Here is a 16382-nt window from a genome sequence, read left to right on the forward strand (position 1 = left end):
GGACCTGAGTCTGCAAAGTAGCGATCTCGGGACCTGAGTCTGCGCAGTAGCGATCTCGGGACCAGAGTCTGCGCAGTAGCGATCTCGGGACCTGAGTCTGCGCAGTAGCGATCTCGGGACCTGAGTCTGCGCAGTAGCGATCTCGGGACCTGAGTCTGCGCAGTAGCGATCTCGGGACCAGAGTCTGCGCAGTAGCGATCTCGGGACCTGAGTCTGCGCAGTAGCGATCTCGGGACCAGAGTCTGCGCAGTAGCCATCTCGGGACCTGAGTCTGCGCAGTAGCGATCTCGGGACCAGAGTCTGCGCAGTAGCGATCTCGGGACCAGAGTCTGCGCAGTAGCGATCTCGGGACCTGAGTCTGCGCAGTAGCGATCTCGGGACCAGAGTCTGCGCAGTAGCCATCTCGGGACCTGAGTCTGCGCACTAGCGATCTCGGGACCAGAGTCTGCGCAGTAGCGATCTCGGGACCTGAGTCTGCGCAGTAGCGATCTCGGGACCAGAGTCTGCGCAGTAGGGGACCTGAGTCTGCGAAGTAGCGATCTCGGGACCTGAGTCTGCAAAGTAGCGATCTCGGGACCTGAGTCTGCGCAGTAGCGATCTCGGGACCTGAGTCTGCGCAGTAGCGATCTCGGGACCTGAGTCTGCGCAGTAGCGATCTCGGGACCTGAGTCTGCGCAGTAGCGATCTCGGGACCAGAGTCTGTGCAGTAGCCATCTCGGGACCTGAGTCTGCGCAGTAGCGATCTCGGGACCAGAGTCTGCGCAGTAGCCATCTCGAGACCTGAGTCTGCGCAGTAGCGATCTCGGGACCTGAGTCTGCGCAGTAGCCATCTCGAGACCTGAGTCTGCGCAGTAGCGATCTCGGGACCAGAGTCTGCGAAGTAGCGATCTCGGGACCTGAGTCGCATTAGTGAGCAGGAAGTAAAGCCGCGAAATCAAGGCCCCTCCCTCACTCTCGCAGAATCAATCGCAAACACACACTCCTGCACTTTTTTTAAATTAATTATAGAAATTTAGATATTAAATTTAAAGCTCCAACCTCCTCAGTCCTCCGAAGATCCCGAAAAAAAGTCTGTTGGTACTTCAGTGACTACTTCGCTCTGAGAATCGGTCAATCACAGCTGTCAATCATGACGTCACACCACCGCATCAAATAACTAACTAAAAACAAACTTATTTTAAAAACAAACACTTGAACGTACATCAGCGTGATAAAAACTACAGTAAATGACAGAAACCATCTTTGGAAAAAAGATATTTGAAGTGTAATTTAATCGTTTAGTTGGTCTCACTTGCCGTTGAATAACATGGGGAGGCGGGGCTTATGACCTATACTAGGACCAGTCACCGGGGGGTGATCGAGACGCTTTGGCTTCACTTCTCAGGGCTTGTGCTTGGTCAGGACTGAGAATTTATGTTTCAAGAGCTATTGATGATTTGTATCATTTTTTTGATTAAAACTATAACTTTAAAGGTAGAAGAACATTGTTCTGATGCCATACAACAGAGCAACAGCTCTGTAATGAATGACAAAACAAACCATATAACTGTGGTGGGAAAGTGTCTTCTGTCCTGCCCTCTGCTGGACACAAACGAGTGCTGTAAAAATGGGTTGAGGAGCGATTCTGCTTCATTAGGATTCAGTGCCTCTGAAAGCTTTTGTTGCAATCCAACACAGACCAACCTTATGTCTTCAATGGAAGAGAACGTGGAGATCTTCGGTAGGTCTTGCTTTTATTTTGCATGCTTTTGTATGCTGTATTACATTCTTACCTTAGTTCATGGAAAAATGTTTTGTCTCGTAACAGTAAGTGTCAAAAGTGTAAATGAAAGTGTCATTCGATATGTTTCTACATTGGGCCTATTAATGAATATATGGACATATTACATATATAAATAAGAAGGTAAAATAAGAGCATTGGCTTTATAAGTCAAAAACAATAATATTGCCTAAACTAAATAAAGTAAAAAAATATATTTTTATTTTTATTCCCTGACTAAGGTGTGATGTGAATCATTTAAACAGCAATCAAAATACAATTTTAATTCAGATTTAAATCCAAAAATAAGTTAATTGCCTAATTAGAAAAGACACTTACAGTAGTCTTAACTGAATTGCATATTTGTCTCATATGTCATTTACAAGACCAGCTGAATAAAGGAAAAGAAAGGTAAGACTTTTCTCCAATTATATTTGTTTAATTCTACGATATTCTTCATTCATGTTTACATGAAAAAGACATTGTTATAAAACAAATTCCCTAAAACTAGACTTGCTTTTAAAATCTATTAAGATCGTTTTCATATTATTTTCAAAATAAATAATGCTCTAAAGTGCATATAATGCAATGACACATACTCAACATTCAAAACATAAAGTGAAAAAAAAAAAAACTATATGAATATATTTTAGCTTTAACATAATTTTTCTGTTTTCTGTCAAAATCACAGCTTGCATCCCTTTGCATTCCCATAGAACATGTAAATTTGTGGTAAAGAATTTGTGGTAATGTTGAGTCAATAATCTCTCATATTCCCTTATAATTCAGGTATATTTCAATTATTATATTAGGCATGTTCAAAAATCAGCATACCACTGAGGAAGCTTGAAAACCATGATGTTCCAGAGATGGAGCTTGTTAAAGCATTATTGTGTTATTGTTGTTTCTTTGGAAAGAGGAGGTAAAGTGTGCTGGTCATAGAATGTTTACGTAATCTGCTGAAATTCACAAGATATGAAAACCATAACTAAAAGCTGTGTGCTGTTGAACTTACATTTATAATAGTCAAAAGCTCTGTTGTCATTATATGCCCTTAATTCAACTTTATGATTTATATTGCTTTATGGTTCAAGTATGTTTTTTTGTGCATATTTCCTATACTGCTTATTTCCTACATGTATTCATATTATATATATGTATATATTGGCCTTTGAACTGAACTTCCCAGCGCCTCAAAACAAATGAACGGCATATTCAAAAATCAGCATGTGAACCTGGAATCTGCCAAATCTAATTCCACCTTCTCTTCATTTGAAATTCTGGGATAGGATCAATTGCATGTGACATATAGTTGTAGTTTAAGAATTTCCATCAACTAACAACATGTTAATGGGGAACATATAGTGAAATGGCAGTTTATGAAATACATCTGTATATAATATAACGTCCAGTAATCCTCATGGTTCCACAGCAGGCTTGGTCCCTCTAAAAGAGGAAACCGAAAAAAGTGTAAAAAAATAATGTTCCAGACACAAAAATAGCATACATTTAACAATATATTCTCTAGACTACGAAATATTGACAATGGACTTACATTAACTCTCTGGTGGAGGCAGACAGGAGTTTCTGCGCGAACGGCACATATTTTTCTGTTAAGAAAAACAAGTTACTCTTAGAAGCCCAAAGAAACCCCTTAATTCAACAGAACAATGTGAGAATGAAACGCAGACTGTACCTTCTCATGCAGGCGGAAATGGACGGCTGCATCCGACAGCCATGGGTGCTTCAACGCTTCTGTTGCTCCTATCCTCCAACTACACAAAAACACAGATAAACATCCATTGACATAAAAGCAAGGGTTTAGGTTCCGATCCATGAACTAATGCCATTATCTTATGAGACAGTGGCTCTAAACTAGCCGAATGCGATCCAAAATGGGTCACAGGTGTTCTGACATGATCCGAGGGAATAACGATGCATATAATAACGAACATATAATCATGCATAGTTAAGATGAGGTCACATGTAGCGAAATTTCAGGGGGTTTGCGTAAGGGCCCAAAAAAACTTTTTTTTGCTCGTTTTCAAGTTTGTCATGCGAATTCGCCATGCTGACCAACAGAAGAATATTTCTCTAATTGCAAAATAATGCAAAATCAGTTGACTGTCTCTTTAAAGGGGCTACATGTAGAATTCAGAAACCCTTTTTATTAGCGACACCAGTGGCTATTAAGTGAACTGCAGCCAGCAACTTATTGCTCTCGTGCTCACGCAACGTACAAGAGACTGAACGTGATTCAAGGCCCTGATATACTCACAGCGAAGTTCTTTTTCATTATTTGCTATAAAAATAAGTTGAAAATACCAGTGATATAGCCTACTGTTAACGAATATAGAGACGGCGTCCACACTGCTGAGAGCGACGTTTAGATGAATATGTAAATAGGTTTTACGCTCTTTCCTCTCAATAACAAAGTAATCACAACAAAAGCGACAGCGGTGAGAAAACAGCAGTGAAGAAAGCTCTGTAATTCACCGGCATCATGTCGAGAGATGAGGTCATTATAATCAAACTATCAGAACAGTGTAATTAGTGTAAGTATTTATGAGACTATATAGATCTTGCTTTGTGAGACAATAGTTTGAATGAATTAATCCCGTTTCTTTTTATGGAACATTGACATTACAGTACAGAATATATCTTTTGCCATTATTCGGAAACATTGTATAAGCATTCATTTCATATGTCATTGAACGGAAGAGAGTCTCTCAGGAGCGTAAACGTCACATCCTTTGGATTTTGAAAGTCGGGGAAAAGGTCTCGTTTTTTAAGCTTCGTTGCAAGCTGTTCACACATTGCCAATAAAGCGATTAATACATGAAAAATCGTACATATAGCACCTTTAATACACGTATCGACTCAATATACGACTCTCTTGTATACCTTTTATCTACCACAAGGAGTTTGGAAATGAAATCCTTGGCTTCTGGCGAGACTTCTAAGAATTCATCCTCCTCAAAGTTCCACTGGCAGGCCAAAATGTTATTTAGTGTCTCATTCTCATTGTCCCCAAGGAAGGGTGACAAACCACTGAGCCTATAAAACACAATTTATACAATGAAAAAAAAAAATGGGGTAGGATTTTGAAGCAATTTACACTTACACACAAAAAATACCCATAAATGGAAAATAACACTTTGAATTAACCCTGAACTTTTATAGTATTTTATTGTAAAATGTACTCTCAAAATTTAAACAAAAAAACCTTAAAGTGAATCATTTAAAAATTAAATGAAGGGGAAGTTTTGCTAAAGTTATCATTTTAATTGAGCTAAAACATTCTCAGAGTATACCTGGCAGCATATACAACTTACAGCATGTACGTAATAACGCCCAGACTCCACATGTCCGTGTTGAACGACACAAAATCATAGTTGACCACCTCAGGCGAGAGAAACTCCGGCGTGCCGAAATTCACTCGTAACTTTTCCCTGGGCTGATACCTGAAGAGAATGAATGTTTCCCAGTTCAAATGCACACTGAATACTATCCATGATGTTGCACATATTTTTATATCAAAGACAACAGCGTCGTGACTATACTTACTTCCTCGCAAGTCCAAAGTCGATGATCTTGACTTTATTAGTTACTCTGCTGACACAAAGAATGTTTTCTGGCTGCCGGCCACAAGAAACAACATGGGTTATAAAGGTTACTGAGGTTATTTGTTTTAAAACTAAGAGGAATGTCAGCTGGTTCCCTCCTGCGAGGGCCATATTTTAAGATTTAATTGTTTTTATTGTTGCATTGCTTTGGATCTGTGGTTGCACCTTTAGGTCCAGATGGAGGATGTACATTTTGTGCATGTAGCGCAAGCCTTCACAGATCTGCCTGATGAACATCACTGTGTCAAGCTCCATCAACTTGTAGTTCTCGTCAATGATTCTGTCGAAGAGTTCTCCTCCATCAACACTGTTCAGGGGAAGGATCGCCACAAAATTAGCTTTCCAATCCTTACTTTTTTAAACAACAGCCACTGTGGCTAGCGGTTTCCCGAAGTTACTAGCCACTCAGCATTTTCACTGGCCATCGATACCATATAGGTATTTTTAATATTATCTCAACAGGTATATTAGGCTGCTTATGATTTACAGTTATTATTGTCATCACTTCAAAAAAATCCCCTCCAATAAAACAAATTTGATAAATCCTGTATTTTTCCTTTTTTATTATTATTTTTTTCCTTTTCTCTTTATCCCCACATGTTCATGTTCTGTATTATTTCCTTTTGTACTGTATTATAATTATGCAATAAAAAGTATATTAGGCTGCTGTCACTTTAAGACCTGACGCACAGATCCATTATACTGTTACCGTCCCCTTGGGGTCTGCCTTGGGGAATCCTGCAATGGGGAATGCCTTGTGCGTGACTGGTATCTGAAGTGGAAATCTAAACACGACAATGACCTTGACATTGGCAGGCGGCAGCCCATCACGTCACTACAGGTGAGACCGAGAGTATAAAAGGGCACGTGCAATACGTCATCCACTTGTTGTCTTCAGTAGACGTGTGCAGGAATGCTAGAAGCATGGCAAAGGGACGCAGCGTCTTGTTCCCTATTCTCAAGGAACCATGGTTACATGTGTAAACTTGGACGTTCCCTTTCGAAAGGGAACTCGCGCTGCGTCCCCTTGGGAAACGGAATACCCACCCTGCCATGCTGAAGGGATCAGTGCCCTATTGGAGAATAGAGAGGCTAAAACTCAGAACCTCTATAGGCAGCCCTGAAGAGTGGAGGCCTCAACAAGATGCCTACGACACTAAATCCAGGGCAGTGCAGAGAAAGCTCAGAAAGGAGCTAAACTCAGTCTGGCTGGCCCGTGAGTTGAGGCCTCAATACGATGACTCTCATAATGAGGTAAGGTCTAGCAACACTCACTGAGGTCAGTAGCTATGGAGGCTTCCAGTGAGCCTAATGACCTAGTATACTATCATACCGCCTAGCGACGCTTTAGGAGCGGAGGCCTCAGTTTTGATTACTCTCAAAAACGAGAGGAGGCCTGCAACACCCAACGCTCAGGACATCTTGCAAGGAGGCTCACAGAGGCCTACCACTCACAATGCTATCCTAACGGAGCTCTGAAGAGCAGAGGCCCCAGGAAATAACTCTCTCAGCGAGAGGAGGCCTTTTTAAAAGACTACAAATGAAAAATGTATGTATTATATATAAAATTCAAGCCGCCAAAGTGGCTAGTAGGAGTGACTGATGAAATCCACCCGCATTTGGCGAGTTGGTGGTTGTTAATGTCAAGCCCTGATTATGACAGTGCATTACATGAAATAGTGCTTAAAATGATAAATAACACAAATGAAAGCGGATGAAGGTGAAGCTTCAAGATAGTAGCATCTCTAGTTTTAGTCAGTCATTCTACAACACTGGAAAGACTATATATGTTTAATAACCCACAGCTCATCAACATATTACAGCCTAGCAAAGGTCTATATATGTTTAATAACCCACAGCTCATCAACATATTACAGCCTAGCAAAGGTCTAAAGTTGATATCTTTTGATTGACATGCTGGATTTAGACCAGTGAAAATCCCACCAAACCCACTGCATTTTGTTTCAATTGCATGTAATAGTAACCAGCAATTAAGAATGTACAAAAACTACATACTATTCAAGTACAAGGATAATGTCGTTCCTGGACTCATAGGCTGCGTAAAGCTGGATCAGGTTGGCATGGTCGAGCTGGTTCATAACCTGAATCTCATTCTTCACCACATCCTATCAGATAAAACACATTAAGCTATTATTTTACAACTGAGCTCTATTTGGAAACATTTACATTTGAAAAAAATGCTGGTTGGTTCTTTGTACCTTTTCTTTTTGACTTCTAGCTTTGATTATCTTGGCAGCCAAAGTAAGTCCAGAGGAATTTTCCATGCATCTATGCACCTGACCGAATCGACCTCTGGAAGGAGATAAAAGCAGTAATCGATGACAATTAAGACAACTAGAAGAATACAAAATTTGAGAATCACATTTACACCCCCCACTATAAAGAAATAGTGATATTGACATAAGTTCTGAGAAAAGAGATCTTGCAGCATGTGAGCACAGATATAGACATCTGCAATGACATTCCCACATGTTTAAGTGTGGCTTAAGTGTCCAAATACTTTTTTGAGCCACTGTATATGCAAACCAATATTTTAAAAGACTTAGAGGTGCAGATCAGTAAAGACTTCAGGGACACTTTTGTAATGCAGAGGGTGTCATATTTTTCAGATACTATTCCATTAACAACAAGAAGAAAATTCCCTTTGAAGAGAAGGATTAACACCTAGTGGTTAGTTTCCAGCTGGCGTGGAGGTACAATTTCACATACCCTGAAATCGCTATGTAAAAATAACTGGCTTGACTCTGAAGTTATGAATCGGGTGAGTGGAGACTGACTGCAATGTAACGCAATTAGCCTTTGAGGGGATTAGCAGACTACACAGCCTGAATTTACACTGTCTCTAAAACATTCTGTTCTGAGAAATTGGTTCCAACTTCAAGAAAACACTTCTACAGACCCTCCGAGAACCTCCTGTCGGTTGATAGTGTAGAAGTTGTTAATCTGGTTGGGTTTGGCAGACACAACACGGTGTTTGAAGGGTGCTGGTGGAGGTGGGGTGCAATCTGCAAGACAGTAGAAGATGGGGAACAATGAATAGAAATGTCTGGATAAGCATGGAGGTTAAACAGTTGACATGCCGACCAGACACATATGTTATGTTTTTGAAAGCTGCTCCCCAACATGAGATGCTTAACTAGGTTTCAAGACTTTCTTGGTCAAACAGCGATACCTAATAATTTGGCCATTATTTGCGATTATTGGCGATTGACTTAAATTGAATTATGTATATACATACAATGAAAGATCTAGACATATTAACTAAAATATTTCACTGAGAAGTGTTCAAATGCTTGAAATTTGTTTTGTACACACAACAAAAAATGTAATTCTTATTATACAAATTTCTTTCTAAAAATAAAATTGACCAATTTTTTTAACTTATTTTTTAAACGGTGAGTTGTAGTGCATAGTAGGAAAAAGATCATCAAGTGTGTATTATTCATGTGAATTTCTTTGAAATATGCATCCCAGAATGTACATTGTGTAAAAAATATGGAAAATAGTCAGCATAAAGAATGAGTAGGTGTATCAAACATTTTGAATGGCATCAGCCATTGAAAAAGCCATAACCTCTGATCGCTAGTTTGACATTAGCCATCATTGCGACATGGGGGGAATCATCTGACAAGCAACAGTTGTTAAGGACTATTATAAATCGTACAGTTTGCACCGGGTTTTAGATCATCAAGACATGTTATGACCGTGTGTTTACATTATCAACTCCATATTGTTAATTGCAGGGCAATTTTAGCTTTTTTTTACGGTTTTAGTTCATGATAATGAACCCTGGTAATTGTTGTAGCAAACTGGTTAATAGGAAATAAATGGTGGATTATGTGATTATAAGATATATATATTCCATTATTTTTTATCAATTATGCAATAAACCACTGAGAATCTTACCGATGAAGAAGTGATCGTCATCTTCATCCTCATCCTCGTAGCTGTTCTTCTTTAGTTTGCTGAAATCCAACTTGATTTCCACACCATCAGCTTTGAAAACACCATGGAGATCCTCGGGTTCCTGTGGCTCCTGTGGCTCTTGCTCACCCTGGTCTTGACCCTCATCAACCCTGCTCTTCTTGTGGTCCTCCAAACCAATATCTTCTTCTGTTACGCGCCGTTTGCTGCTGGTCGTCACCTCATCCACCAGCTCAGACTCACTGCTGAAACAACAGAATCAGAAAAGAGGGTGAAGACATCCGGTCTCATTCACTATAAAACCTCACTCCCCTGGCCTCAAGACGCGCATTAGCGACTGACGCCAAAGACTAGTTCGAATCCCGGTCGGGGAGGGTCGAGTAGGACTGGTTACACAAGAGCATTACTGATGTTGGGTGACAGAGTCTGGCTCACATTTAGCCTTGTAATTCAATAAAGGTTCAGGTCTGAGTTTTGTGCAGGCCAGTCAAGTTCTGAGCAAACCATTTATATATGAACTTCTAAATTGAATGACAATATTTAGACATTTTTGTTTTATCTTTTTTTTTTATTATTATTATTCTATTGGTCATCCTTTAATTACATAAGCACTAGATGTTACAACCCCAACTGATTCAGTCCGTTTCCTGTTTTGAGGCATGCTCTTAGTTGGGGGGGTTTGTTAGTGACCACTTAGTGATGTTTCCTCCTATACGACACATCTTCAGTTGTGCATCTTGGCTTCTTTGGGTGTTTCGGCCATTTACCACAAGACACTCTCCGCCAAGGCAGGTCCACCACAGGCTCATCAGACCTGGGTGTGTGTCGCAAGGGGACTGAGTGGTCATTTGATTCCCCAAGCTGTCTCCTTTCTATATATAGTCAATGAAAAGCATTTAAAAGAGGTTGTGACTAAACCTTGTAACTCCATTGGTTACTCAAACTGTCAGTCAATCCTCTTAACTCCACCAGCCTCAAATGTGAGTGAAGTGCCACACGCAGTTTGAACCGTCTCTGCTTGTTTGCAATGCAAGGGTAAATAATAGCTACGGCTCTTTGTAGTGAATGCCGCTCCATCTGAAAGCAGGTGATGGCGATTTACTACTAATCAAGGAACCGGCTTTACTGACGAGATGCTTCTAATAATGCCATGAGATATATCGCCCAACCCTAGTAAATAAAGAACTGATGTATGAGTAAGGACAGCATTTTCTTTATTTAAGAAACACTATGTCTATAAAGGCTATTGCTTTTTGTATATTTAAAGAGCGGAGAAGAGTCTTAAGCCCTTTTCGGACAGGATTAGTTTTACAAGGGTAGATGAAGTAATGTAATTTTTACCACAGAACATTTTTTTATATTAATGGCCAATTCGCACGGGATAAGAAATCTCAGTAGAACTAGCAGAAGTGGGAGGGGTAACTCAATTTAAGCACCGCTGTTTATGTGCGCAAACACAAAAATGATATAACCTTAGGCCCGGTCGAACGATTTATTAATCAAATTAATTCAATTCTGATTGGATTCTGTTGGTAATAGGCACTTACCTGAAGCTAAAAGAAATTGTGTGCCTCTAACAAGTGCTTTCGACCTTTTGATCTGAAAGGTATGCGGAAAGTCAAAGACTTGTCCCACCCCCTAGAAAGCAACTGAATGCTTTTTCTAGCGCCTCCATACAATGAAACTACTTTTAAACAGGAAACAACTGAATATTTACGTACATATTTAAAGTGGGTCTATTCGCACAGGATTAGTATTACCTGAGGTAATTTTTCCAGACCTTTTTACAGAAGGTAAAAGCAACCGTAATCTTTACTGACATTAGACTAAAATCACTGAGAAGCTCTGGTAATAATTACTTTAGCCAACCTCTCCATGTTAAACAAACCCCGTCCCAATAGGGCTTTAGTCTGGAATTTGCCGTCTTGTTGAAGCAAATATACTGATCCCTGTCATCCGCTGGTATAAATCCTCATAACTACATTTAAGCTCGATTTTCATAATATGTTATTATAATGACACATACAAGTGTCTGACCATATCAGCCACAATACAAACTTTGATGATACGTTGTTTAATTATATAAAAAATATGAGGTTTCAGCCTGACGATATGTAAATTAGTTGTTTTATCATCACCAACGTCATATATGACCTTATTGTGTTCCTACCGGACTTAAGCTCAAGTTTCACCTTAATGGTGAGTACTATTAATATTATATCCAGTTTTAATATGCCATTTAAAGCTATGCATGTTTGTGCAATTTTGTTATAAAAAGGTTGGGAAACACTGCTCTAGAATGCAGTAGGATTGAGGTTTGTAATTATTAGAAATATTGGAATAGCCAAACATTTACTTAGACAGGGGTTTCCACATACTTTTGGTCATGTGGTGTATGACATGGAAACCCCACCAGATTCACAGCTCACCTTTGCGTTGAGTTCTCAGTTGGTGTAGGTGGATCAGTTGGGGTAGGCGGCTCTGTGTCAGTAATGTCAGGTTCTGAAGGAACCTCAGTAGACGTCTGGTCCTCTGTACTCTCTTCCTCCTGATCTTTGAGTATGTCCGTGGCCTTTACAGGAATCTCCTCAGTCTCTTCTTCTGCTAATTGTTGTGTTTCAACTTGGATCTCCTCTATCTTTGGCTCTGTGTCTTTTATCTCATCTTCTTTCAGCTCCAGAGTGACCTCCTTCTCTTCTTCTGAGTTATTCTCTTGTTCAGGTTCAAGCATCGTGGCTTCTTCCAGGATAAGTTCTTGCGGAATGGGAGTATTTGAGCCATCCTCAGATTTCTGCACGTCATTTTCCTGATGTTGGGATGCTTCAGAGCGATCTGTATTCTCTTGATTTAGTTTCTGAACCTCTTCAAGCAACAGTGTCTGTTTCCTCAAAGAGATCGTATCAACTGCAATATGAACATAATAAAGAAAAAGTGAACATTGTGTTAAATGTGTCACACTTCATTTGCATTTTGTTTTGTGCTGTATTTACCAGTTGAATCAGGTGGTTTCTTCTTCTTCTGTGCTTTGAGGCCTTTGAAGCTCAGATGAAACTTCCCATCTTTACCTTTGTGATCTTTTTGCTTTGGAGCAAAATGAAAATATTGCAAATAAATAAGATAAGAAAATAAGTTGAAAGTTTGTCAACAAAACGGTAATGTGTACCGAATTTATGCAATTTTTCAGGGTCGCTAATAATTTGTGTAAAATGCATGGTTCATGAACCTACAAAGTTAGTACATTTGAAGTAAATATTTTGATCCAAGATGCTTGAGGTTGTAAGTAGACTCAGAATGTTGGGGTCAGATTTCCGAGTCCCTTTAGAGCCTTTAGTAGAGGTTGTTTTCTGTCACAGACACAATGTAAGTGGGATGGGTTGTTAGGAAGCACAGTTAGTCTGGGATAGCCAAATATTACATGAAAATAAACTCTTGGCTTCTCTTCATGCAATGATGCAGGAAGCAACTATACAACTATGAATACAATAAAACACAGTAGTAAATGAATAATAAAATGAATTTATGAAACAATCAATAAATATATTGTTCAAAATAATTACAAATGTGACAATTATGCACAACATGTCTCTTATACAATAGTTATTCTAAAAGTGTTAGGGCATAAAAGTGCGGTTTCATTTGACTGTCAAATGAAATACCAATAAGGAAGGCATAAATGACATGGTTCCCCTAATGTGGCACCATCAGTTGAAGCCTTTCCCTTACATAGCTTGGCTGATGATATGTGGGATATACAACAGCACAACACATGTTATGTTGAAGGCCAAACAGTGTGGGGTGGGGTTTCATCTAGTGGAAACTATAGCCCAACACACAAATCCAGCTGACTTTATCTGTTTCCCTTTTCTAGGTAATATTCTCCTTTCCAATAATTCACATCATGAAGGCCAAATTAGTCATGTTCTTCAAAGTTAATCTAACTTCAGTGACTGGTGTAATGACCATGGGAGTGTCTCCATTTTAAAAACCTTTCAAAATGGCACCATACCTTCTAGGTCTACTTGAGAAAGCTTCTATTTAATGAAAGGAAACGTTTAAATCACGACATTGCTTATTTTACTATATTGATGATGATGACGACATTTTATTCATGAAATGCCACTATTTCACCTGTTTATACAGTATATACTCAGACAACCGAGCATCGTCTAATCTTCCATAGTTGAGATTGAACTCACCTTGGTAAGGAGAGGCTCACTGTTATCTGACGCTTGGCATTTGGCGATCAGTTTAATTTTACTATCCTTGGACCTGAGGGCCGGTTTGCTTTTTCGAGAAGCCGGCCCTTTGAACATAATATCCATGATTTTGGAAGTTTTCACTGTTTCTCCAATAAAGCTGACGACCTGCTGAATGCTCGTCACCAGTCTCTCCATTCCCTCCAGCTTTTGGGTTTGCTGTTCGGAGCGTTGATTTACCGCCAACATGATGCTGTTCATTTCTTGGCACATTTCCTTCATCTCACTGGCTGGTCCTGTACGGATAACTGGAGGAAAATGGATCTCCTCCTTTTCCACTTTCAGAGTTTCTACATCTTTCTCAATTCCATCAATGTCCTGAGACATGCCATCGAGTCGGCTAAGCACTTTTTCCTGGATGCTTATGAGCCTGTCCATTTTGCTACTCAAGGACTCAATCCTGACCTGAAGCAGGTCAATACCTGTGCTAGAGTCAGCAGAATTCATGGTAGTATTAAAGATCTCAACTAAAACCAACCAGACTTCTGGAAAACCTAACAGAGATTCACCTGCAGAAGATGAAGCCAGCTCAGTCTGGGTATTCAAAAAGACATCAATAATCCAACAATGAGCCAAGCAGAAAACTCAGATAACATCAAAACTTTAAATCCCCCAATAACAAGTTGATCCGTCCATCTCTTCCTCTCCATTGAACACTATGTACCTCTACAAAGGGGAGGTCACATTAAGAATGGAATGAGCCGGTCTCAGTAAATGTAACTGGTATGGGGTTTTGCGTCAGCAACTCCCGGGGAGGGGCTATGTTTGGCTCAGGAATTGCTGTGTGATATCTTAGAAGCTTTGAGTGCTAAAGCCATGGCAGATGCCTCCCTGCCAGGTGTCAAAGGGGCCCCGGAGACACTCGGTTACCAGAAAGGGCTGCTCAGAAAATGAATGGAAAGAAACTTGAGTACTGACTTCTCTTTCACCTTGAGAGGTTCAATCAGAGACGTCATGTTATTTAAGATTTCACGTTGATGGAACTTCCCAAAAATTCCAAGGGCTCGTATTCAGCAGGAATTAAGCCAGGAGGTCAATCAAAAAATGATGGGAAGAAAACTGAACAAAAATAGGGAGCCCCCTAAAGGGGACATGGTGATGGAAAAAAATATGAGATGGGAGGTAAAATGCTTTTGCATTCTCTCGCAAAAGTATTTAATTCTTCTGAGAAACTTTGTCCTCTCTCAAAAGTATGGCATTCCCCCAATTGGGTTTTCTTGAAATCTGCATTCTCTCACAAAATGTTTGCGTTACGATGAGAAACGTTGTGTTCCCTCACAAAAGCACTGAAATATAGTTTTTCCTCCTACCTCATATTATTTCAGTCACACATGTTTTGTGAGAGAATTTCTTGGGGAAAGACAAAAGTTTTGCAAAAGAGTTCAAAACCACTGGAAAAAAATATATAAAAAAAAAAACAAAAAAATGTATATATATATATATATATATATATATATTTTTTTTTTTTATCTCATTCATTTACTTATTTATTTATTTATTTACTATCAGTATGTCTAATTAGGGGCTACATACAAAAAGACCATAATTTATTTTTATTGAATAAGATCATGTATCCTCTTATGTACAGACAAACTGGTAAATGGTATCACACTACTATTGGAAAAGAAGAGTTCGTGAAAGACTTTTAACCCTCTCTCGATTGAAACTAGAGCTAGTGCCAGTGTTCTGACCTATTCACCATCTCCCTAAGGCTGCCAGGTCTGTGAGCTACAAAACTAGGCCAAATGCCAATCAAAATTAGCCCAATGTGATTTTCTCCGTCAGTCGGAGCACCGAATTTGTACGTTCAGGGGGTTTGGAGCGGAAACCCACAGAAAAAAAAACTAAACAGTAAAGCTTACTCATCCACAGTTAAGACAGTTATGGATCAATTTTAACTAAGAGGTTGAAATACCAAGCCCCCCTCCACCCTCTCAAACTCTGCCCCATAATACAGTTCACTTGTCCTAGTTATAGTGTAGTAGTCCCGTGTGCATTTCAAATCAGTGTTCTTTTTTATATTTCTTAAATGCCATTCTTACCAGACTAAAATGTCTCTTCCCAGAATAGCATTAGAACACTAATGGCTAGAGGTGCCGTCCCAACACATAGTCACCGTTTCAAAGTCACAGGCATAATTTGACCCAATAACTCGCAAAATTGTATGTTTAAACCAAGGCTGGTCGAGTCTCAAGAGAAAAAGACTTCTGTTGTCTATTTTCATAATGTACTGGCAGTGGACATCTGACACTGATGGTGCTGTGAACAACGGGATCAGAGTGAGACCAGGGTGTGCATCACCTGTCCTTGGACACTAACAAAGAAGAAATGTAGACGGCAGTCACTCCATGTCGTCTAAGACAAAATAGATACTGTGTGACAATGCAGCACGAATGTGTTCAAGGACAACTCAAGGAATCAAAATGCAATCAATCGACACCTGCTTTATAAAAATGATTAGTTTAATGCACCGTTGTATAGGGACCTGGAACTAACATATTAGAACTAGAAGGGAACAAATGTTCAGCATAGTTAGTAGACTTACTCCATCTTTAAATGAGAGACTGTCACAAAACATTATCACCTTCTCATTGAATCATTCGAAAGACAAACATAAAAAAAAAAAAAAAAAAAAAAAAAAAATCACCCACAGTTTTCAAAAATATTTATTGACATACATGATTGTTCATGGCATGTATGATTTAGCAATGGTTAGAAATCAAATCTAAATGTTGGTGCTGTCATGGTACGCAATGTGCGTACTCTGCGTACAGGCAAGGACGCCACTGTTCCAGT

General features: G+C 39.6%; 1 protein-coding gene across 3 annotated transcripts; it reads right to left on the bottom strand.

Annotated features, from left to right (window-relative positions):
• Positions 1–2142: 2142 nt before the first annotated feature.
• mylk4a (myosin light chain kinase family, member 4a) lies at positions 2143–14279 on the bottom strand. 3 transcript variants are annotated; one of them, XM_084411351.1, is made up of 15 exons: positions 13527–14265; positions 12558–12674; positions 12321–12411; positions 11760–12234; positions 9313–9572; positions 8306–8411; positions 7605–7698; positions 7402–7511; positions 5551–5692; positions 5327–5397; positions 5095–5223; positions 4664–4816; positions 3456–3534; positions 3315–3369; positions 2143–3205 (listed from the first exon to the last, which is right to left on the bottom strand). In XM_084411351.1, the coding sequence occupies exons 1-14, from the start codon at positions 14031–14033 to the stop codon at positions 3316–3318; spliced, it is 2388 nt and encodes a 795-aa protein (XP_084267477.1). In that variant the 5' UTR covers positions 14034–14265; the 3' UTR covers positions 2143–3205; position 3315. The 3 variants fall into 3 exon arrangements, with proteins under 3 accessions (XP_084267477.1, XP_084267476.1, XP_084267478.1); XM_084411350.1 differs by having other exon boundaries at positions 2144–3205; positions 9313–9575; XM_084411352.1 differs by lacking the exon at positions 12558–12674 and having other exon boundaries at positions 2145–3205; positions 9313–9575; positions 13527–14279.
• Between the last annotated feature and the right edge of the window lie 2103 nt (positions 14280–16382).

The sequence above is a fragment of the Rutilus rutilus genome, assembly GCF_951802725.1.
Source record: "Rutilus rutilus genome assembly, chromosome: 6".
Classification (NCBI taxonomy): domain Eukaryota; kingdom Metazoa; phylum Chordata; class Actinopteri; order Cypriniformes; family Leuciscidae; genus Rutilus; species Rutilus rutilus.

Coding starts and splice junctions, on each gene's coding strand:
- mylk4a (XM_084411350.1), bottom strand. CDS start 14,033: ATGAATTCTGCTGACTCTAGCACAGGTATTGACCTGCTTCAGGTCAGG. Junction 8,412..9,312: donor TGACGATCACTTCTTCATCG/GTAAGATTCTCA, acceptor ACTGTCTTGCAG/ATTGCACCCCACCTCCACCA. Junction 3,535..4,663: donor CTCCTTGTGGTAGATAAAAG/GTATACAAGAGA, acceptor GTTTTTGTGTAG/TTGGAGGATAGGAGCAACAG.